At 39.7% G+C, this 24986-nt stretch overlaps 1 protein-coding gene across 12 annotated transcripts in view; it reads left to right on the plus strand.

Moving 5' to 3' along the window:
- Positions 1 to 4386: 4386 nt before the first annotated feature.
- Positions 4387 to 24986, plus strand: part of pcloa (piccolo presynaptic cytomatrix protein a) — a 59883-nt gene continuing 39283 nt past the window's right edge. For 9 of the 12 annotated variants that reach the window (XR_013653522.1, XM_020714293.3, XM_020714297.3 and 6 more), the window contains exons 1-3: positions 8962 to 9418; positions 10952 to 11975; positions 13421 to 14398. Coding sequence is in view for 11 of the 12 variants with exons in the window: in XM_020714293.3 (XP_020569952.1) it covers positions 9216 to 9418; positions 10952 to 11975; positions 13421 to 14398 (2205 nt within the window). In the remaining variant the exon portion in view is untranslated. Of the gene's footprint in view, positions 4666 to 8950; positions 9419 to 10951; positions 11976 to 13420; positions 14399 to 24986 lie in introns of those variants that run through there. The other 3 variants (XM_078941716.1, XM_078941717.1, XM_020714300.3) reach the window with 2 other exon arrangements.

Consider the following 24986-nt stretch of genomic DNA (forward strand, 5'->3'; position numbering starts at 1 on the left):
ACATTGCACTGATACCAAGCGAAATAAGCATCAATGTGTTACAGTAGTTATAATTGTTATTATAATCTAAAAAAATCTGGGTTTACTTGGTTTACTCTCCTACACAGGTCTTACCCCCTGTGCTAAGTCAAATTTGGAACTGGGATGCTTTAACCCAGCAGGGTGGGGTCATTTATTAACTCAAATTTGGATGAAAATGACCAGGATGTTGAGTTAAGTAATAAAGGTAATAAAAACTATATTCAAGAATCTTTATCTGGGTAATACCTTAAATTATTAATCTGAACGTTTTGTGGACAAGTTTTTAAAAAAGAACTACTTGTCCAAAAAAACAGCATTTTATTTTTATCTGTATACACGTGTAAGAAAAATAATGTGCCAAGAGTAAACATGAGAAATGAAAATAATTTTTAATATCTATTCCATTCTTATGATTTGCCTGTTAAGACAAAATGTTGGTTCTTGTTCTCGTATTTTGTTAAATGAATTTTTCCCAAAAGTGTGACTATAAATAATTGTTTTTTGCTTTTTCTTATGGAAAATACAGCAATTCCTTCAAATATTCCAACTTGCAACTCTTGTGTTTGCACTCATCACCTCCACTGTTTCAAACTGAATAGAAGCTTTTGTGGGAGGACAAGCAATGATTTAGTGCTGTGCTTCCACCACTTCAGCGATTCCCTCCAACACTGGACATCATAAACCGAAGCGCCTTACTCAGCTGTACAACAAGCCACGTGTGTTCATACAGGATATATGCTTCCAAACGCGTCCATTCACTGATTGCTCGCAATTGATGTGGTGATCAATGGCCTAATCCTGTCTGTGTCTGCGGAGAATAACGATTCTCTGGAAGCTGAAAGGATTCATCCAAGGACTGGGTAAATCAGCAAGGACTGCCAAAGCTCTCCGGTCCAAACGTCCTCTCCGATTTGATTAAAAGCCGCATCAGGACTTGATATGTTACCCTGAGGCTTTTAGAGACAGTTGGCATCAGAGCGTGTTGTGTAACACTTCACAAAGAGAGGAGTTTGTTTGAATTCCCTGTGACTCATCTGTGTTTGGTCCTCCTGAACACGAGGGACCCGCAGCATCTTTGTATTGTTATGGTAACAGGGTCTGTGACATTCTTTGCAGCAGGCGTTTGTTTATTTAAAGATTCATCAAAAAAGGAGAGGGTGTGATATTTCAAAATATTTTAAATGACAATAACGTTATTTAGAGTATAAAGCATGTCCTCAGTCCGCTCTTTTGTTATTGATGAATTAGTTCTCTTCAGGAACATTAGTTAGGATGTACACTTAAAAACTATAAATTTGTACAAATTTTAAGGCATGGTTATATTTCTAATAAAAATGAAAGAAAGTGTTTGCACGTAATTTTCGAAATATGTTTGACCAGCGCTGAACTTTTTCCTTGGACCCAGAGGAATGGTTAAGGTTAGGATTATGGTTGCCGTTAGGGTTGAACCACCAAATGGCTCCTGAGCGCGGTTGTTTCTGCTGCTCACCGCTCTTCCAGTGGATGGATCAAATCTGGAGAACACACGTCACACACCTAGGAGCGAGACAACCAATTGGACTTTAACTTAAAGTTTAATTTTAAATATAAAATTCAGCCTTGGGTGAGCTTAAAATACGTGTGGGCAATGCAGTAATGTGCATCTTGGCTGCGTGTTTTACGTGCGGCTAACGTGAATCACCATCACTTTTTGTGCTGGTCGCTCGTAAATATTTGCGAATAACATCAGCCAAAAGGAAAACAGGGTGAAGACTCTATATTTTACTTCCTTGTTATTTTACAGCCGTAGAAATTTGTGCAGTTGTGCACGAATGTAAGAGTTTTGATTAAGGAAGGCCGAAAAGTGCATTTACATAGACTTTTTTTCGGAAAAGGCTGGTTGAAGGTTCATTTTCAAGGGCAGTGTGAACGTAGCTGAAGGTTTGTGCTATTTTCAGGTTTTGTGTGTTTCCCTGGTCACCGTCACACCAGGTTCAAGTTATCAATCATCCACAGCTGTCCTCATTTAGGTGAATGATCCTCAGTGTATTTCTTATCAGGTGGTTTGTTACATATTTTGTTTTGCCCTTGGTTTACAGGGTTTTCATGATCGAGTTTGTTTATTAAAAATCTTTAAGTTTCTACCACAAAGCCTGCTCTTCCACCGTTCGGGTTCCACCACTTCCTGACGAGGACAGAGTCAACGTTTTCAGATTCCCAAAGGGCGGAGTATTCAGGTAAGAGAACATGACAACAAAATGGGACATTGGCAGTGTAGGAAATGTATTTGATGTTGACTCACTCATGAAGAGTGAAACTGCCAAAGGGGTTTTATTTGGTTCATTTGTTTAATTGGCGGCTGATCCAAAATATATATGTTTTTATATTGGTACTGACTTTGAAGATGTACTTGAAGAAAATCTTCTTCCACTTTCAGCTTCTCCCATCAGGGGTCGCCACAGCGAACGAGTCGCATGGTAAATTTGGCAATGTTTTACGCCGGATGCCCTTCCTGACGCAACCTTCTCAAACCGGGCTTGGAACCGGCAGAGGTAGAGAAGGGAACAGGGAGGAGCCTGGAGTCGAACCCGGGTTTCACGGACGGAAGGCGCCGCAAACCAGCACGAGCTAAACTGGCTCCCATGTACTTGAAGAAAATGGATTTGTGTATTAGTGTCATGTGGATGAAAACCATCTTTATCGGTATTTGCGCATTTGGCTGTGCAAAAATACTGCTTATGACTAAGGTCAGTGCATACCTCCCTAAAAATACGTTTAATAATTAAGATTTGCAGATGCAATATTATTGGCTGTGTCAACAAAAACTGTCTCATGCCTGTGAAGGTGAAGTTTTGAGGAATGCCAATGGACTACCACAAGGAAATCTATCTTTCTATCATCCTCAAGACCTTGAATAAAACTAAATATCAAACTTTCTTTATTTAATTTTAACCTAAAATGATGCTTGAACACTTGTGAGCTCTTTCTAAAAAGATGAAATGCAAATCTGAGCAACTTTTGATAAGATGACCATGGAAGTGGTGTTTATGAAACAATTACTTTAAAAGAAAAAAATAATTTAAAATTATCACATAGCTTTTTAATAAATGGCAAATAAGAATTTGTATCCTTGCAGGTGCTCCCTGGGTTTGACACACTGGTCTAAAAATGTGGAAATAAACTGCAACGTTTTCTTTTAGTTTGCTATTCTCCCCATTGTAAAACTTTTTTTGGATACAAAGTATCATTATTGACAGACTATGAAACCATCAATACAAGCTTTAAGCATCACAAAAATACCAAAAGCAAACTTTTTAAAAATGAAATAAAAACAATAATAATAAAACTGTAATACTACGTTTGTTTTTGGTTTTTCTACTTTTCATTTATAAGACCTTCCACTCTGGTGTTTTGCCACCCTTCCAAAGCCTTTTGCCCCCGTCCCACTCCCCCAATTAAGATGTTCTCCGCCTCTGTTCTAACCCCACAGATTTCTCTCTATAGATGTACTATTCAGCTGTTCTCGTCTCAATCAGCCACTGGAGCCTTTGGCTTTAGAGACTGGCTTCGAGACAACAACCAGTAAATCCTATTAACAGTCCTGTTAACCACATGAAGTCTCCTTCCTGTGCCCTTCTCTCCAGCACCGTAACATTCTTCTGGAAGCAAATCCTGTTTTTTTATAGTCAAACTTGGCTGATTAGGAGGTGAACACCTATCGGAAAGTGTGATGTGAGTCAGGCAGACTGCCAAGCCCGAGGACTGTGGAGGTAGCGTGTTGGGTTCAGCACGTTGATATTTAATACATTTATTTCACGCTGCAGAACGTCCCAGGCAGACGTCAGCTTGAGCTTCACATTGTCACGTTCTCGTCTTTGCTGCAGTGAGTTTGCATGAAACAAAAGCAACTTGCAGAACTTTGTGTTTGATTCAGACGTCTCTGGGAGAGATAAATATCAGTCATAACAGAGTTTAACTGGCGATAAGCTTTCCTCACAGAATTCAGTTTGTCCCATTTATTTGATGCTGCTGAGGAAGCTTTTTTTTGTTTTGTTTTTTTTCTGTTGTTGTTACACCTTTGCCTCTGAAATGAGTTGAACATGGTGCAACAGATGGCTTTGTCATGCAGCTTTAAAGACATTTGTGTCAAAAAAATAAATGATTTTGATTCGGAGAGAAACAAAAAGAAAATTCTCACCAAAGCCTTTTTTTTTTGGTTCACATATTTCATTTTCGACCATGACTTGTAGATTCTCAACTGTGATAAAGGCAACTGTACACAGGAAAACAGCTTAGCGTGCACAGCAGTCAGTGATTGGCCTATCCTTTAGAAGAAAAGAGGATTATGTCTACCTGAGAGAGTCCCTGTATCCGTCTGAGAGCACTAGAGCACGCCTACGACGTGCACGAGGATGGCTGGAGCCAGGAATGCGAGGGAGCCTCTGTGACTTGCAGCATATTTTTAGTCCTCTGTGACTGTGCGGTCAGAGGAAACTGGCACTTGTCATTGGATTTAGGGGAGTGTCGGGATGCTAAATGGATAAGAAAGGCTCAGCTCTGATATACCAGAAATGAAACATCGCCGTGAAGTACATTGTCACCTGGGATGTGCTTTTCTTCACCATCAAATGCTGCCTGACAGGACACTCCTGCACATGAATGCAGGTATTTTATTGTGCTTCTTTCTACAAAAAATTAAGGAATGAGGAATAAGAACTTTCCTAATAAAATGCTTTTTATTTTAATAAATGCTTATAAAGGGAATAGTAACATAAATGTGCTCTATCTGCAAATTCTTTTCATTATACTTTTATTTTGAAGTTGCTGTCATTAGTTTGAAACTTAAAAAAGAAGCTGTTATTGTCAGCTCTGCAGCCTCGTGCCACAAAAGCATATTTAATTTTAATGACCACAGCACAGGGTGTGTTATCTGGTTACCAGAATCAGGTTACATTTGTTCAACCACACAGCACACACCTATACATCTGTCACATTGCTGTTTTTTTGAGTTTTAACCTTGTAATTGTTATCACTTTTTTGTCCTAGTTTTTCACTATCTTGCATAACAAACTGTTACATTGAAGAAATGCATGCAATTTATTGATTAATTCCAAAAATCAAACCAAAACATTTTATTTTATGTTTTAACAAAATAGATTCTCTGAATTACTGATCCTAAGGAAGAATAATTTTGTATTAATTGCACGAAAAGGTATTTGTTGTCTTTGTACCTTTGTGCATTTGTGTCCACCTGTCTGTCTGGATAGTTTTGTTGGTTTTCTATGCCTGGATACTTCAGTTTGTCTGTGTGAAAATGCAGGAAAGGTCCGCACATACATTAACATTCAAGCTCGCTCTGCTTCTGCTTCACAGCCTTCATGCTTCATCAATCACTATGAAGCAAAGGGGGGATAAAAGCAGCACTTTTAACTGAAGAGAAATGTCAAGACCCACCTGTAGTTTAGTAAGAAGGGTTATACTTTTGTAAAAGAAAATCCAGGATGTTAGCACTATTAAGTTAGTCAAATTAAAACTAGCATCTTTGGTTTTAGATGTAACATTTACTGGAAGAATTTACATTTTTTAGTTATAAATAAAACTTTTGTTGTTCATTTTTACAGTTCAAAAGTAACTAATACTCCAGTACACACACTGGAGCAAAAAGTAAGCCCTTTGACCAGGGATGGGGAAACTTTTTGATTCGTGGGCCACAAAGGGATCTAAAATTTGACGAAAGTTGCTGGACCAGGAGAAGATGCATGACGTGTTTTGGGAATCTGCTTCATAAGAGAAGAGAAATACAATGTAATCTGGACAAAAACATGTTTTAATTTTATTTGAAAACAAATGTATATATTTTAAAACCAAACATTTTGCATTTTTTATTTCAAAACTGTGCCTTTATTTATTTTTTTCATTTTAGTTCCAAATGCACCAATGGGTTGATGTCCTTCAGGGGAAAAACACAAACTAGAGAAATGCTGTGTTCATGTGGTGTTGGAATAATCGGAAAAATGACTGTCCGACTCTGAAAACACAAACTAACATAAAAAAAAGAGAAATCTTCTAAACACAACATGAATGCAGGAATAAATTTCTGCACCTAAACAAGAATACATTTTTTGTAGTGCGCCATCTATGGATACACACCAGAAATAAGGGTTCAATTAATAAGGGGTTATCAATATCATTTATTCCAGTTTGGTGGGCCAGATTACATTGTTTGACAGGCTGTATATGGCCCTGGGCTGTTGTCTGCCAACCCCTGCCATAGACCCTTAATACTGGCTTTGCTTTTGCTCTAGTTCTGAACAGAAAAGGTGTAGACTGCAGCTCCCTGACAGCCATCTATCCCTCCATTATCCATATCCGCTTTATCCTGGGATCACATGGGTTACTGGAGACTGTCCCAGCTGCCACTGAGAAAAGGCAGCATACATAAACAGGTTGCTAGTTATCTGCAGAGCCACAACCACCCATGGAACAATTAGTGTTACTATTTCAACTGTATTCATGTATGTAAATATATATATTTTCTATGACAAGAGACCAAAGTGTTCTTTAAAACCAATCTCTGGAGGATTTGTGAAAATGCAGGTTAAGTGTTTTTTAATTAATGTCATACATTTTATTCTACTTCAAAAACTTATGCTCAAATATTTCTAAGTGTACTTAAAGTTGATCCTCATAACAGTTTGGAAAAATAATAATCATTATTATTAATATTATATTTATAATAAATAGTATGAAAAGTCATGTGCTGCATGGTGGCGCAGTGGTTAGCGCTCTTGCCTCACAGCAAGAAGGCCCCTGGTTCAAGTCCCGGCTGGGGGACATGAAACAGAACATCATTGGGGGACCTTTCTGTGTGGAGTTTGCATGTTCTCCCCGTGCATGCGTCGGTTCTCTCCGGGATCACCGGCTTCCTCCCACCATCCAAAAAACATGCTTCATAGGTTGATTGGCAACTCTAAATTGACCATAGGCATGACTGTGAGAGTGAATGGATGTGTGATTGTGGATATTCTACCCTGCGACAGACTGGCGACCTGTCCATGGCATCCCCTGCCTTCGCCCACAAGTGGCTTGGATAGGCTCTGGCAGCCCCGTGACCCCGAAAGGGAAAAACGGTACAGAAAATGAAGAATGAATTATGAAAAGTCAACAATCTACACTGTAGATTGAGAAATATTCAAATCTCATTCATAGTTTCTTCAAGAAAGATAATTCAGATATAAATAAAGATATTGGACTTGTCAAGCTGTAAAGCTCCGTCACCGCTTTTCTTCAGTTTCTTTAAAATTCTTACTTTGAAAGACTTTTTAAGGGTCAAAACAATTTTTTGTTCATTGTTCTGCCATTTAAAGTTATATAGATTTCTGGAGTCAAATGCAGTATATGAAGTGTAATAAAACAATTAAAAAAACTATGAAATCTGGTTAAATGTACTTATAGCATTATAATTTACTTAGGATGAAATAACATGAATAATTTCTCTTACTGTATATATTTAAACTATATAAAATGATTAGAACAGTGATCACAATTTACAATATAAGATAAAAGAATTTCAATGGTCCAATTACTTATCTTCAGATTTTTGATTGATTTCTAGCGTGACATGCTCTTGTTTCGAAGCCATGCATCCAAGTGCTTTAGGCTCTGAGTTTAGTTACAGAGGTCACGAATATCCAAAAGCGCCTAAGCCACACAGTAAATGAGCACTTGCTGTCATATCACCACACATCTCCTTGATTTACAGCAGAGATGACGTTGTTTTAAGATTTTTTTTTTTTTCAAAGTATAGCGGGTAGTGCTCCCTCTCTCAGCAGTGGAGCTTTCATTTGCAGAATGTGAACTACTTTCTTTCCTCTGCTTTTTCCTTTTCATTAGACAGATTTCTGTTGCTTTTATTGGTTGACTTCCTGCTCCAACCTGCTCCAACCAGCAATCAAAAATTCTTAATCTCAACAAGTGATTAGGAATTCACTGCTGCCTCATATTTGTCATTGGTGGAAGAGAAACCTGGATTTCACACTGTTTTTAGTCAGTAAGCAGCTGCGCGTTAACATATTGGAGAAAACAGAGACTGGAAATACAGAATCCTTCATTTGTCAAAAATAAATAAGGGAAAAAATAAACATTTTTAAATCGTTTTTTGTTGCTGTTAGTTTTAGGAATTAAAGATAGAACACTAATATTTTTCGACAATTTACTAAATTGTGGACATAAAATACTGATCTACGCACACAAAACATAATCTGTGAGCACGAAATACTACTTTGTGTGAACAAAATACTAATTTGTTGGCACAAAATACTGATTACTGTGCACAAGATGCAAATTTGTGCACACAAAAAGATGTCTTTTGCACACAAAATGTGGCCACAAATTAATTTGAAGGAACTATTTATAACTTTTTTGAAAGTCATGTTCAGGACTCCGTGACAAGAAGTTCACAGACTAGAGAAAATTCAATATCTGACCAGTGTGCACTAACACTACATGTTTGGTCTTCTTTAAACTTCAACTTATTTTATAACTGTAGCCAACGTTCCTCTTTTCCCCAGACTTCTCAGGTATTAAAATAAGACCTGTTTAGCAGAGTTGGGTCCCCTTTAAATGCGTATTCTCCTCTGCTGATGATATACTCGGATCACCTGGTGGAGGCGGAACCAAGGATGTGGGCAGGAGGCTGGCAAAAAAATCAGACAATCAAGGAGTTCAGAGTTACACAAAGAAGACTGGAAAGCACGGTGTTCTTATAAATTAAAGGCAGCCTGGAGGGAAAAAAAAAGTCTTATCTTAATTACGAAGGAACATTTAAAAATGTCTGTTTTTTTGCTGATTATTTTAGTGGTAAATTTGTATTGGGTATTGTAATCCAACATTTATTAATTGAACTAATAATCTAAATTTAAAATGAATGGGTATTTTATTGTGTAGGAGTGCAACGGAAGTGAGCTGTGATTGGTGCTGATGATCAGGGCCCCTCAATGAGAACGGTGGTGACTGTGGTGTACAGCTGCAGAGATGCAAGACGCGGAAAAACAACGAGAGGGGGCTGGAAAATAATCCCAGAAAATAACTGATCGGAGATGGTTCTGGACCCTGAAGAACTCCGGGATCTTAGGAGATAAAAAAAAGCGGTACAGGGACCTCGGATCGCTCATTGATCCTCTAACAGGAGGAGGGGGGGCCGGGAGGGGCCGATCATGGGGAACGAAGCGAGCCTGGAAGGAGGCGAGGGGCTGCCGGAGGGGCTGGCTCCTGACGGGAAAGGTGGTTTCATCAGGGTTGCTGATGGAAGTCCCGTCAACCTGAACGAGCTCAGCGAGGATGACAGGAGGCAGATCTCCGCTGCCATGGCCAGGGCGCAAGGCAGGCAGCCGGGAGGCACAGCTGCTGCTGCACGAAGGCAGGGCATTTGAACATCGTGTTTTTTGCTGAATACCTACCGACTAACCAGGGATGTTTGATGAGCGCGGGGGGGTTGGGGTGGGGTGGTGTATGCAGCATCACTGCACGCAGCAAGGGAGGCTTGTTAACGCCCATTTCCACCTCTACAAACCGCAGGAAAGCTGGAGAGCTTTCCTAGATGGGATGATCACATGGAGAGATGCGTAAAAACGCGCCCTAACAGTGTCTGGTTGAAGCTGGGGATTCGTCTGCCGTCCGTCCCAGCAAGTGATGCTTCTGTGATCAATGTCTGAGGTTGATCTGGCGCTCAGAGCAAATAAATCACTCCAGGGCCACGCCTCCAGTGTTGGTGTTTGGGGGGGGGGGGGGGGGGGGCGCTACCAAAATGCTTCTGTCTTAGCCATTCATTCGTTTGGAAACGCATCCCGATGGTCAGTTTAACAAATACGCACGTTTTGTCAGCCGCGCCGCCGCTCTCCAATGTCGCCAATCAAATTGCGCACTCCAGAATTTGGACAAATTGAATTTTAACTGGCTAGGAGATCGTATAGGGAAAAAAATTACGACCCTCCCATAAAAATAGCCCTTAGTGCCATTAAGCCTCTGATTTTAGATCGGGCATTAGATAAAGTGATGCGCGTTAGTGCTTATTGGCTCCAAGTGTTATTTATATCCTAGCTGGAGATGGGGGAGGGGTGCATCAATATTAATACGAGTAAAAATAGAAAAGAGGCGTTGATGTAATTTCTCACAGCCTTCCTTTCTGCTCCATTTAAATTGCTTTTTTCCCCCCGATCTCTATGGTGTCACTATCCCTGGTGCTGAAATCCTCGACGTCGCATCACAAAGCAAAACTACTGTTTGCAAGAGGGGGTCTAACCTTCACAGTCATGTGCTCCTTATGTTCACTATAAAAACAATCACATGACTTATTCATTACAGCATTCAACTTTACTGGCTGTTAATTGCTGTTTATTTAAAGCTGCATCACTAGGGACTTCCGCGAAGAAGCAGCACCTTGTGTACATGGATCATCATGCAGCAGCAATCACACAGTCCGTTAGGACCCTGATGCATGTCTCTTAAGATCCAGCTGCATGGTGCTGTGCTCCACTATGACCTCATAAAGGCATCTCAGCTTGGCTTCATGTGGTGTTTCTCGCTTCATCTCTGCAATCTAACTTCCATGTCATTCATTGCTATTTATGTATCTCTCAGCTTCAACCCCAGGCTTCCGGCTACACATTTTTGTGTTCACTGAGTTGTTGAGTGAGTGTAAGAGCAATCTAATCAGCTTTGTATTATAACAATTGTGTAACATTTGTTAGAACGGGGAAAAACCTTTTAAAGTAATAGTAAGTGCACTGAAAAAAATGTATTTAAAACCTATAAATAGTATCCAAATAATTTTAGTCATAATTTCATTTAAAATATTAATTTTCATTTTTTCTGAAAAGTGTGACTAACAAATATTAAGATGGAGCCATGAACACAATAAAATGTATGTTTTTCTGTTTTATTTTGGTTTTAGACCTTCAGCCTCTGATGCGCAGCAGGTAGGAGCCTCCAGGGGCCCAGCGGGTCTCAGTAAGAGCCGAACTGTTGACGCCTTCAACCAAGGTCCACCTGGCAAGCCCACACCAGGTCGCAGCCCTTCATCTCTCAGTCTGTTTGAGTCTAGATTTCGGCAGGAGCCCAAGTCTGAGACTAAGTCATCCGGTATGTTTGGCTCCAGTTTTCTCAGCGGGGCAAACCCGCTCAGTGCCATGACTTCTTCGGTTTCGTCCTCATTATCGTCTATGGGCGATGCTGTTAACATGCCCAAGTTTGGCCTGTTTGACGAGGAAGGAGATGCATCGTCACCTTCTGATTCCAACAAGCAGGGAGGGAAGCAGCCAGGAAAAGGCCCTCAGCAAGGACAGGCTCCAAAGGGCCCGCAGCAGGGAGGACCTCAGAAACAGAGTCAAGGCCCTCCTGGGCAGGGTGCAAAGCCAGGACCCCAAGGTCAAGGGGCAAAACCAGGACAGGGTCCTTCTGGTCAAGGACCCACTGGGCAGGGACCTCGGCAAGGTCAGGGGCCACCTAGTCAAGGACCCCCAGGACAGGGACCTAGACAAGGTCAGGGGCCACCAGGTCAAGGACCCCCAGGACAGGGACCTAGACAGGGTCAGGGACCACCAAGTCAAGGGTCAAAACCAGGACAGGGTCCTCCTGGTCAAGGACCCCCTGGACAGGCTCCAAAGCAAGGGCCAGCAGGTCAAGGCCCCCCAGGGCAACAGGCACCAAGACCAAATCAGAGTGGACCTCCCCAGCAAAAAAGTGACCCACAACAGCAAGGACATGGAAAACAGGGACCCAAGCAACCAGGTCGTCCTGATGAGACAAGAAAAAATGCCGGTCAGCAGGATGCTGGAAAGCCAACAGGTGGACTTTGTCCATTGTGTAAAACCACACAGCTAAACACAGGATCCAAGGACCCACCAAACTACAATAACTGCACTGAGTGTAAGAACCAGGTCTGCAGCCTCTGCGGTTTCAGCCCCCCAGACTCAGGGGTAAGTCAGTTACAGATTCTTTTGGATGCACGTCTCATGCTTCAATGACAATGGATGATGTGTGAGGTCAAAGGTTGCTATAGTTTTTCTCTAAAAACATGTTCTTTCCTAATCTGGCATTGTGAGATGACAGCATACTTCACAATGTTCTGAAAACATAATGTCCAAAGTATATAAAAATACTAGATAAAAATTAAAATTCTACAACCTTCAAAATACAACAGAACTAGTACTTTAGCAGTTATATTTAAATTACAGTTCAACCCAACAGAAGTCTGCTAACAGCCTATTGAGCCTGGCTAAAAAAAAAACTAAAAAAAAAGATTTGAGTAACAGAGGGACCATATGGACCCCGGGAATGTTGATCAAGGTGACTCATATCATGGCCACAGGAAAATGCTGTGCCAGGCAGTGAGTCACACATGGGCTGTAAATGTTGGCGGGCTGTGGTTACAGTACAGCAGGAGCTTACTGTCTTTGCTTGTAAATTATTGTTTCATCTATGTGCGTCAAACTCTTTACATGTTTGTTCCATAAACAATGTTTAAAATAAATTTAGAGGAAGTGAAATAATAGTTAAAAAAACAGCGTAGCAGGAATTAAGCTGTCAACAGAGGCACCTTTTCAATACTGTACTTTGCACTGAGTGGAAACCAAGGAGATGGGCAAACACTGAACAAAAGCAGATGTCACGTAGCCATGGTCTTTTACAAACAGATGTATTGTGTGGTCAAAACAAACACAATATAGGCAAATGTTCATATCTGTAATTAAAGAAAAAAAGACCCACTCTAATGACAATCATGTTTTGGGTGTTTTTTACCTGTAGCGTTTTTGAGTATATATTTATTCAAATTGTGAATCAGGAGCAGATGAAAAATGCTGTGGAAAAAGCTTGTAGATTTGACATTGGTGCTACAGTCGGTGAGCCACAGGCTCTCTGCTCCACTCCATACTGATGCATCCACCTGCAGAGAAATAGATCCATGTACATCTTTGTTTTCTTGTCTGAGCTGGCATCTGGCTCGAAACTGCAGAGCTGGGAAAGCTCCAATATTGCTCGCCATTTTTGTTTTGCACCATTAATGTTAGGTTTGGGTTTTAAGGGGGTGTAAGCTTTGAAACTGTAAACAAAGGAATGATGGGAAATTAAGTCAGACTCACTCTGTGCCAACAATCTTGCCCACAACTCGGAGGACAATTTCTAATGAGCTGCTACCACTGCTGCTGAAACTATGTGTCCTACAAAATGAAACAGGTTTATTTTTGGATAAAAATGGTATAATCATAATTAAAAGACCACTGGGAATGCTGTTAAGTAGATCAAAACAGGATTGGAATGGGACTTTAAAAAGATCTTAATGGTATCTGAGATTTTACATGTCCTAATACAAGCAAATATTTGGAAATGTGGCATAAATTAACCTCTCTTATTGTGTTCACAGGGTAAAGAGTGGCTATGTCTGAACTGTCAGATGCAGCGAGCGATGGGAGGAATGGACCCCCCTGGCTTGGCAAAACCCAAGCAAGGTTCGGCTCCGCCTTCTCCCCAACGGCAGGCGTCTGGCAAGCCTGGAAAGCTGCTAATAAAACAGCAGAGCACCAGTGACCAAGGGTTAACGCCACCAACCACGCCTAGGCAGAAATCTCCAGGCGCCTCCTCTCCAGGACCTTCTTCTCCGGGGTCCTCCCTGGCAGGATCCCCAAAAATTGACCCGAAGACTGGTCGCCCTATCCAGCCAAAGTCCAGTCCCCAGCAGTCTCCAGCTAAAGCGAAACAGGAATCTAGCTTCTTTGGGGGGTTGGGGGGTCTGAGTCTCGGAGGCCTCACAGATGCGGCCAAACCTCCTGCCGCTTCTTCTCAGGCTGCGGAGTCTGTTACAGGGAAACTGTTTGGTGGGTTTGGTGGATTAATGGAGTCCTCAAAGCCTCAAGTGCAGGGCGCACCAAAACAGGAGGAGTCGGTTGCTGGCAAGTTGTTTGGGGGTTTTGGAGGACTGACAGAAACTGCCAAACCTCCTGCTGCTGCAAGTCAGATGTTCAGCTTTGGGTCAACTCTCCTGAGCTCAGCCACCAATCTTGTTTCCGGAGATGATGGTAAAGAACCGGAATCTCCACCTGGATCACCACCAGACTCTCCATTCTCTGCCCCTGGATCTCCCCCAGATTCAGACTCCGCCCCTGACACCCCACCTGCTAAGTCCAAGAAACCTCCCAGAACCACTTCTACAGAGGTGGAAGAGAAAGCCCCAGCAGATGAGTCAGGTCTTCCTCCAGCCACATCGGCCAAGGGAAACTGTCCTCTCTGCAACATGGAGCTGATCAAAGGAACAGAAGGTGCACCAAACTACAATCTGTGCACCGAGTGCAAGAAGGACGTGTGCAATCTCTGTGGATTCAACCCTACTCCTCATTTAGGAGAGGTAGGTTACCCCAACAATTATGACATGTTTTTTAAAGCTGCAATGCCTCCAGTCCTACAAGCACAGCCTTTCCACTGCAGATTTATACATAATGTATATAAATAGAGCCTCCTTTAGATGTTTCACTTAAATAGGTCACTTTGGAGATACAGTCAGGAGCCGTGCATTTTAACAACTAGCATTAAGATTGGTGCTAAGAAATGAAGATAAAGTTGTCTGTTGCAGCTTCTTTCCCGTTTTGAAACGCTCTTTGCATGCGTTGGACTACTGGTAAAAAATGTACACTCAACCCAAACACTGAATACTGAAATTCGACCATCTGTGCAAGTGTTCGTGTCCGCCTGTGCTAACTTGCATGAGAAAACTACACAATCATTCTCCCAATAGCTGAAGGAAAGAGATGCATGAAAATATTTTCGTACACGTGTGTTCATCATTTTGGAATACCCAGTTTATTTTTCAAAGGTGTGGGGCTGGCGTCGCTTGTGAAGCTGCCTCATGTTTCATGTGGAAGTAACACTACAAGGCTGAGCGTTGCAAAGCACAGAACAGATGGCGCTCTATGGTGTAGGATCAGTGCATTATGGGAGGAGAGTCAGTGATGCTTTTGGTAGAGCAGGTTCTCAGCACGTCTGCATACATACAGTAAATAGAGTATGGAGTCTTCATGCCGCTCCTGCATCACACGTTTAGGTTTGAGTTTCCGAAGCTAAAATAAACAGTTACTTAGTTTATCCTCTTAGGACGATTTTAGGAGCGGACACGTGTCCGTAAACCTGTTTCCTGTGCTTGGCTGTAAGTGTATTTTTGTCTCTAGTAATCTATTGGCTTTCCCAGCAGACCTATAATACTTCTGCAGACCTAAGCAGCAGAAAACATTTAAACTCCATCATTTCTGTGTATAAGGAATTCTTCTCTTTTCCTAAAACTACTACAAAACTATCCTCTTTTCCATTGGCCTTTGTATGGATTTGAATAAAACGGGACACCTTCTGGACTGGTCAGACGGAGAACTTTGAGGTTTTAAAGAAACAATTTAAAAATCTTAAAGTTCAAATAATAGGTTGGGATGTGGGGGCAATGCACACTAACCAATAGGATTGGATTTTGTAACTATTCATTTCTTGTACCCTTTAGCCAAAAGCTTTTTTATTTTTTGTAACATTGTGTAGGTCAGTTTAAGTTTAACCAACAAAGCAGAAATAATTTAACCTTTCTACTAATCTCAGTTTAAATCAATTGACTGTAAAGAGCATGGATTCATATTTGACTATAGATTATATAAAGGTGCATTTTAAAACAACACATGACAACAAGTATATATTCATTGAAATGTAATAATTGACTTAATTGCACTTGAATCTGTCATTCATGGGAAGCAAAAAGAAAAATAAGCGTGTCGACAGAATGCATGATGTCCCATTTATTTTGAAGCCACAATCATGTACTTATTTATGTGGGAATATGTTCTTAAGTCCTTTTAACGTGACAAAATAACACAATGTTTTAAGAATATTTAACAGAACTTTTATTGTGAAGGCGGAGGAGGATGTGGAACATTCTACATAAAAACACTCAACACCATAGCCGGGTCATGTCCCTCCCAGTCATCATGTCAGCTGTCATTGAAGGCTCATCCGCTGACACATTTCCTCTCATTGTGGGGAGGCGGACGATGCAGCACGACAGACATTATTTGCAGTGTGGGTTTAGAAAGGAACTGGGAATAGCCATGTTGCTTGTTTAAGTGACTTTTTCTTATTATTGTATATTAGCGTTTGCTGTCACTTTTTATTTAACTACTGTGGGTGAGTGTGCAGGAATACTGCCATGAGTCAGCATGCATGTGCACGAGAATGTGGGCATGCTCTCCGTTTTCTGAAAAGATTTTTAAGGGCGACACAAAGCTCGTCATGTTTGTTGACCTGAGACTCAGGTGTTTCTGATTAATCCCTATTTGAGTCATAAAAGTAAACGCTTTCGAAATAACAGGACTCCTCCTAAACTTGTCCTATCCTTATTTCCAACAAAACCTTTTTATTTCTCATTATTTGTCACCAACAAAGTAACGTTTTGTAATGTCTTTTTTTTTTTTTTTTGTCTGTTAACATTTAAATGACATTGATGGCTTTAATTGTGTTTTCTGCTACAACTATCTTTCATAATAAGAGTATATATAGCCTGTAAGGGTGGATGTAGTGGAGCTCAGGCTCCATGTCACGCTGCGCTCATCGGGACTCCGTGTGCGAGTCTGAGAAGTCTTACACAAGATGGGAGAGGCTCCACTTTGCTTCCAAGCACAAATCAAAAAAGCTGAGTGGGAAGCTGGAATCCCAAATCCCAGATTCATTCACACCAAGAAAATAAAAGCACTGGACAGCAACTTAGAAAATAAAAGACTGTGAATTGGTTCTTGTAATGTACACTGCATGAGAATTGAGGTTTAGAGTTCCACCTCTTGATGAATGAAAAAAAAACAGATATATAAGATTATAATAAATAACTGACATAATTATTGCCACTGCAAAGGCAAAATATTAAAAATGTTTTTTTTTAAGTAGCTTAACAGAATAGTGCACAGTGACACTGCTCTGTCTATGATATGAAAACTCCTCTCCCTACCACCTGAGAAGAGTTGAGGAATTATTACTCTAAAAAACTGTTTCCTGTTTGTGATTTGCTTTACCGTCAGAGTAAAACCACACAGGGTTTTTTTTTTGTTAGAGGAACAACAGGGGAGACCACCTCCATGCAGGAGCTCAGTCTGCCAGACAACATGTCAGGCCCTCGATGTTCTCATCACATGGCGTCAGCAGCACATCCAGGGTTTGGATTTTTAATCTGTAGTGAAATTATGACACTGGAATCTTCTCATAATGATGCTCTATTGGGTTGAGATCTGGTGACTGTGGAGACCATTTGAACTCATTGTCATGTTTAAGAAACCAGTCGGAGATGATTCCAGCTTTATGACATGGCACCTTATCCAGCTGGAAGTAGCCATCAGAAGATGGGTTCACTGTAGTCATAAAGGGATGGACATGGTCAACATCAATACTCAGGTAAGCTGTGGTGTTGTAACCATGCTCAATTGGTATTAAGGGGCCCAAAGTGTGCCAAAAATAACCTTCACATCATTGCACCACCACCACGAGCCTGAACTGTTGATACAAGGCAGGATAGATCCACGCTTTCATGTTAACATCAAATTCTAGCCCCACCATCCGAATGACGCAGCAGGAATTGAGACTATCTGACCAGGCAACGTTTTTCCAATCTTCTATTGTCAAGTTTTGGTGAGTCTGTGTGAATTGTAGCCTCAGTTTCCTGTTCTTACATGACAGGAGTGGCATCTGGTGGTCTCCTGCTGCTGCTGTAGCCCATCTGCCTCTAAGTTTTATGTACTCAGACATTCCTTTGCATACATTGGTTGTAACCAGTGGTTAATTGAGCCACTGTTGTCTTTGTATAAGCTGGAACCAGTCTGGCTATTTTCTTCTGACCTCTGGTATCAACAAGGCATTTCCACCCACTGAACTGCCACTCTCTGGGTATATTTTCTCTTTTCGTGCCTTTCTCTGTAAACCCTATAGATGGTTTTGTGTGAAAATCCTAATAGATCAGCAGTTTCTGAAATTGTCAGAGCAGCCCGTTAGGCACCAATAGCCATGCCACGTTCAAAGTCACATCAACCACCTTTCTTCTCTATTCTGATGCTCAGTTTGAACTGCATCAGATTGTCTTCTATCAGGTCTAGATGCCTAAATGGATTGAGTTGCTTCCATGTGATTGGCTGATTAGAAATTTGTGTTAACGAGCAGTTGGACAGGTGTTTCTAATAAAGTGGTTTGTAAGTGTGAAACACTTTCTGCAGGAACCAGATGACTTGACAGCTTTCACGTTTTGTGGTGCATTTCTTTTTGTATTTTTAATCTATAAAGAATCTATTCCTCTAATATCAGAACCCTTTGATCACACAGAATACATTTATACAAACCTCTTAAAATACATACTGGATAATTAAGCTAAGCATACAGCCCTCATAGTGATGTAAAAAGAAAATAACAGGGTACAAAGTCTCACAATAGTTTCTCTTAATTTGTCCCAGGAAAACACAACATTTCTATTTGGATATAATAATAAAAATGCATAATCAATCCAGACAAACACTGAAATAAGAGCAACCATAGGTGTCTCCTCCAACTTGGTGTGCATCCATCAGTTCACTGCAGGATGGGGTTTTGTCTGAATAGAAATAATCAGGGCAATTGTGAAATGTTTCTGATCCTGAGACCTTCTTGAGGTCAAACAGCACTTTTCAACCACTCTTTGCTTCAAGAAGTAGTTTATGTTTGCCTTGAGGGCAGTTGGATTAAGGCATTAATTCCTGGTAGTTCTCAGAATGAGCCTCCAGCCTGTTTGTGACACATTTCCTAAGGGGATGTGAACAGTTTCACTGCTGTTTCCATTGGAATAAATGAAGAATTGCAGTTGAGATGGCATAATATAAAACATTTTTTGTTCTTTTCTTTTTTAGGGTTTGAACATTTACACTCTTGCTTGTTAAATTCTGAGTCTTTATTCCTCATGGTCAGTTTGCCTCCTACAATCGCAGGAACACATTTTTGTGTCGTTTGCCTATCATTCAGTCCATGGATAACATCAGCAGTGTGTATTTATGTAAACATATATTTTTTTTATCATATTTGAATTTGTGTCTGCTCCATATTGGCCACTTCTGCTATGACCAAGAGACTGACATGGACAAAAATAGTAGCAAACAACAAAAGAGAGTACCAAAGGGGGGTAGAGCACAAAGAACTCCCCCCACCACCACCCACATACCATCTTTTTAGTGGACCTTTTGTGTTTCCTCTATTATGCGATTTTAAAAGGGTCTTTCTGCATTCTGCAGCTCCAGACAACCCATGGAAGCCCACGCATGGTCACACGTGCACTTTTCGTCTTTTGGTTTGTTTAACTCTGTCCTGTTATTATTTTTGGCATCTTATCTCTTAAATTGTATCTAAGTTTTCCCTAAACAAACCAAAATCACCAGAAATCATCACCTCTGTGATATCTAATTTCAATTAACTGTGTTGGCTGTATTGATCATCTCATTTTGCCTTTTTTTTCATTTATTTATGTTTTACTTTTGCTGTTCTCCTTATTTTCTGCTTTCTTAATGTGCTCAGCCAGAAATAGCATGTCAGTGTTGATGTCGTGATAGAAAGTGAATAGAGTACAGGCAGGCAAATACACGTTTGAAACACACACTCTGGCACGGGTCTCATCTTGTTAGCACAGACTGTTATAGTTACGTCCTGATTGTTGGTGCTCTCCTTTCTCTTCTACACTCTGCGGCTCTTTAAATAACGTGCAGTTATAACACTAACTCTTAAGCTTCATTCACATTGGGCATGTGACAAGAATGTGCTAAACGTGGGTTCTTGAACGTGGATCTAGCAGCCCATGGTGTTCACACTGGACAAGCAGGAGAGGGGCTTCTTCTTCTTTTTCTTCTTTTACTGTTTACCAGCCCATGTTTGCCACCTAGAGTTGGAAGAGGCTCAGTGCGAAATGTCATAGCAATGCAAATTTATTTTACAGAAATTAAACATAAATGTTAAAATACAAAACACACTGAGAAACTGGAAAAAGTAGATATTGTTGGACATTGCTGATTGGATGATGACGTTTGTCCATAGTTTCAACCAAGTTATTTGACGTGAAGCGATGATGAATGAAGTAATCTAATCAGTAATGCCCCATAGTACCTACCTTTCAACGGTTTCTTATTGTGTTTCATTCTTCTAACATTTCATTTTGGTTTTTTGTGGAAATGACTTTAGTTTTACAATTTTTTTTCTCCATTTTTCACATTTTGTTTCTAAAATTTAATGTTTTTTTATGTTTGTTCTGCTTTTTTTTTAATTTTCTTTAAAATATTATTGCATCGAGTGACGGGTTGGTGTGAATTGCACTTAAGGGCCACTGTATTTTTCTTGCACAGCTTTACTCTGATATATGAAAGACTTGGTGTTATTATTCCAGCCGGGAACAAACGCAATTATTTATTTCTCCTTTGTGATACATGAAAATGTTTGGCAGTTCCATGAATTGCAAGGGAAGCTATTCAAACGTCACTACCCAAATGATTACCCGATGGGTCAAAGTTTAACCGGTTTTAACTTCAACGCATATTCACACGTTCAGCCACAAGTTTTGTAAAACGCAAGAGTTTTGAGGGCGGAATCCTGAAACACACATTTTAGGCCTGTTTACATGGTCTATATTGGAACCCTTCCTTACTCTCAATTTATATAGTGTGGGACTATCTAGTGCCCTGGATTTTTAAAAGCAAATTGGACACCATTACCACTACTTTTTTTCCCCTTTTTTTTTAAATGGCAAATATGATGTCACCAATTTCCTGAAGTAAAAACCCGATAACTATTTTACAAAGACTAGGAATCCACTGTGTTCTGTTGTTGAAAACATGTATGGTTTATAGAAAAATAAAATTAAAGAGTTTTTTTCACAAAAATAGTTCTAGCTCAATGCACTGTGGTCCAAATTTGCCTGAGCATCGATGCACAGTGGTTTTTCACAGAGACTTAAGGGCACTGGATTTTGGAATAGTAAATTCAGACAGTACTACAAAATGGCGAACACACTATATAGTGCAATATGTAGTGAGAAGTGAAGGAATTTGGAGACAACCATAGACTCTTTATTTGGAGTGGTCGCTTTAGCGCTCGTTGCTGAGGGCGCTTTGAATGTAGCTTTAAATCAATATGTCAAAAACATGTTTGTAAGTTCCCAAAGACAATAGGCTATCATTCATGTTTAGGAATATTTATATAATGCAGGAGGCTGATCTTTGATCATTAATTAAGCCAGTTTGGCTTTCTTAATAATTCATGTAAATATGATTTAAAAAAAATGAAATAGACGGTATTTCTACCCCTAGAACAGAAGGCAGAAGAGATAGGAAGTTAATTTGACAGGGAGGATAGTCTTGAAGATGTAGGAGGAGAAGGAGAAGGGTGCTGTCACATAGGATATGGGTGTCACCACATGCAGACCATGACATGCCGAGCATCGTGGCTCCCTGTGGCTCATTGACTCATCGCTTTGAGTCACATCAACACCGTCTTCTGACAGCGTTACTGTGGAGTAGAAACATTCAACATGAACAGAGCTGGAACTTTACTTGAGGTTTGACAGTAAGTTATATATTTAGTAGATTTACACCTCATTATATGATGGGGAATCATCAGATGGATTTAAAATCTGAATTTGTTTTATAATAACATATTTACAAACCCCAATGAAACGGTTTTGGTGTTTTCTGATAATGGAGGACATATCAAGAAAATCTGGCAGAAGACCGCATTTCGAAGTTCTTCTTTATTCAAATCGTTGTAAATCAGGAGCAGAGAAAAATGACAAATAATAACAAAATCTACTGTAAAACCACCAGTAAAATCAGTGATTAACAGATATCAAACATTTTACTCTCAAATTCTAATTATGTTCATAACTTTTTCAATAAGTTACTGCATAGAGACATGTACATATGCAAAGATGATCACTTAAATATCTGAATTTGGATTTGTTTTTCTGATGTATAGGAAGCACAACCATTTATTTAAGAGTTTTCTCCCCTGCTTACTTTCTTTTTTATACAACAAAATTTAAAATCAGTTGACAAACTAAATCCAAATCTCATTAGCAAATCAATGATTCACAAACATTTCCCCTCTTTTTCTGTTTACTGTTAAATATATTTTGTCTACATGAAAATCTTTTCAGTAGATGATAAACAGACAATGACCTAAAATATCTCTCGAAAATATCCAGTATAGATGAATGAACTGAATAAATACCCACATTGCTTTGTTCAAACAAAAGTTCTATTTTTTAGAAATAAAGCTGTTAAATATTTACCATCTCACCTTCTTTTAAATGTGGAATATAAGTCTTTTACATTCTGTGATTTTCATTTAATACCTTTAATAAAACAACATTGATCCTTCCTAAGATCTTTTTTGGCTGCAGCTGAGGCGGTGCATTATAATTAGGTTTGCCACTCATCAAGGAGACATTCAGTCGCTTCCAAATGTGTTATGTCATTAGGAATAAAACGCATTTTTATATAAAAAAATTTTTTATAGTTCCCTCCTGAAGGCAGCTTTAATTAATCTGATTTGGCGACAGAAAATTACAAAAGCAACTCTTTATCTGTAGCAGGTCTAGGATTTTCAGTCTTTCTACCTTTTAACGAAATAAAAACCTCATAGATATTTCAGATAAAGAAACACTTATAGTACCCAATAGATATACAAATTGTATCAAGTAAACCAATTTCTCTGCTTTTAAAACCCTTTAAATGGACATATATGAATATGAGTCCATAACCACCTGCACTTACTGTCGCATTCAAATTTTTTTTACTAGATCTTTGGTCGGGCTTACTTCTAAATATAAGAAGTATTTGCTGAATTCTTTGCTAAAATCTTCTGTGAAATATGTTAGCTGAGTTTTGTTTTTAGCTTTTCTTGCTGAATGTATTTTAGCCATAAATTCCAAATATATGTCCAAACAAAAGGTTTTTTTTAGAAGCTACCAACAACCTTCAGTTTGACTTAATTTTGCTGCATGTATTTGCTGCTTCACAGGGTTTAATGTTAAGTCAATTGCTAATACCTGGTGTTGAACTATTTCTAATAATCATAAAGATAATATTTTGCTTAAGTCTCTCCATAACTCTTCACTTTTTTAGTAGTTTAACCTTGTTAATTTGATTTACATTTGAACCTCTAATGCTTTTTTTTCTTATGAATTTGGATACTGTTTTCTGCAAAGATGTCAGGTTTTGACAATCATGGAGGGACAAAAAAACGGAAAAGCAACTTTCTGCATCTCACTTTGGAGCATAACCTAAACTCAGTTTAGAGGAGCAAATCTTTTTCAATGACCCACTTTGAGGAAAATTGTGTTTTTGGTGTTTTTAACGTGTTCTTGTGTCATTTCACTGATGATGGAGGACATATAGAAAATTAAGCTTAAAATTGCATTTCAGGGTATTTATTAATATCAGTGAGAATCAGGAGTAGATGAAAAAATGCCAGTTGGAAAAAGCTTGTAAGAGTGACGCAGAACCTAAAATCGCAAGCCACAAGCTCTCAACTGACCTTCATAACTCTCCACTTCCCAGATGGAGCTTTTAGTGGAGCTTTTTCCTCCCAATATCTGGTTTCCATCTGTGGTTTTCAGATTGTCTTCTCTGTTTGACCTTGTTGACACTCTGATTTGGACAGAACCGTAACATGGTAGAACCGCAAGTATTTCTTTTACCTTTTTGTGCATTTTTTACATGTGGGAAGTGGTTCTTCACTGTTATGTGCACACCTCTGTAGCTGTTACTGTATTCCAGCTGTCTGGCCTTGGTTCCCATGGGATGCTATGGGCTTTCTTGATGGTAATGTGAGTGATTGACTGCCGATCTCTTACGGTATGAATCATCGACATGGCTGTTTATTCAAACGATCACAGCAGACGGGGAGGAATGCACGAAGGCATGTCCAAAAAATTGCAGAGAAGATCAGTAATAAATGAAAGAATGTGTGAAAATAAATTAGTTTCACACTATTTAAAGCTGGTACCTACCAAAAAAAAAAAATCTTATTTACAAATTACAAACCCCATGAATGAACTGATTTATGTTTACATCTGTCATGAGTAATTGTGAAGGACAGCTGTTTAAAAAAAAAGGATAAAATTGAAACTCCACATTAGATTTTTTAACAATCAAAATGTTTCTGTATGTTCTAAACTGCTGCTTGAGTGCATAATATCATATCTACTGTAATAGACCAGCTAAGTAGTCATCAGTAGATGCAGAAAACTCATAAGTTAAGTGTATTTTCCAGGGATGGTTAAAGCCCAAAGCCCACTTGTTGGGATTTCTCGATAAAGCCAGTGACGACAGGCTTGAAGTGGCTAAGGCAAACCAGCTGTCAGACTGAGTGGGTTTCAGCTTTTCCATCGACAGACATATCTCCAGCTTTCAGCGCCTGCCCTTTCTGGATTAACTGATAAGGTCTTCAAGCCGGAGAAACTCCCACACAAGTCCTTACTGCACATATCGAGGAAAGGGCCAACACAAACACAACAAACTGGAAGCACACAAACCAACTCTTGATGTTAAGTGTAGGTTTAAATGCATTTTCTGCCCTTGTTTTTGCTGACTACCGAGTTGCTCCTCCAAAAGAAAGTCTTTCATTTGGGCGCAGACTGAAACGTGGAAGTTCATTCCTTATTTATTCTGACTGTTCTGCTGCAAGATTTCCTTTATTAACTTTTCACATCTGCCTCCTCATCTCAGTCTTTTTACTTCTCTGCCCTCACGGAATCTATTTATGACTCGACATAGACGCTGAACTTCCCTGTGAAAGCTGTATTTAGCCTAAACCCTGCTGTTTAACCATCAGAAACAGGAAGTCTCACGTGATTAATATTATTTTTCCCTGAGATCCTGCAATACTGGCTTCTTATTTCTCTACTTGAAACACAAGGAAAA

Source organism: Oryzias latipes, chromosome 23, assembly GCF_053564925.1.
Source record: "Oryzias latipes strain Hd-rR chromosome 23, Olatipes_Hd-rR_3.1".
NCBI lineage: Eukaryota > Metazoa > Chordata > Actinopteri > Beloniformes > Adrianichthyidae > Oryzias > Oryzias latipes.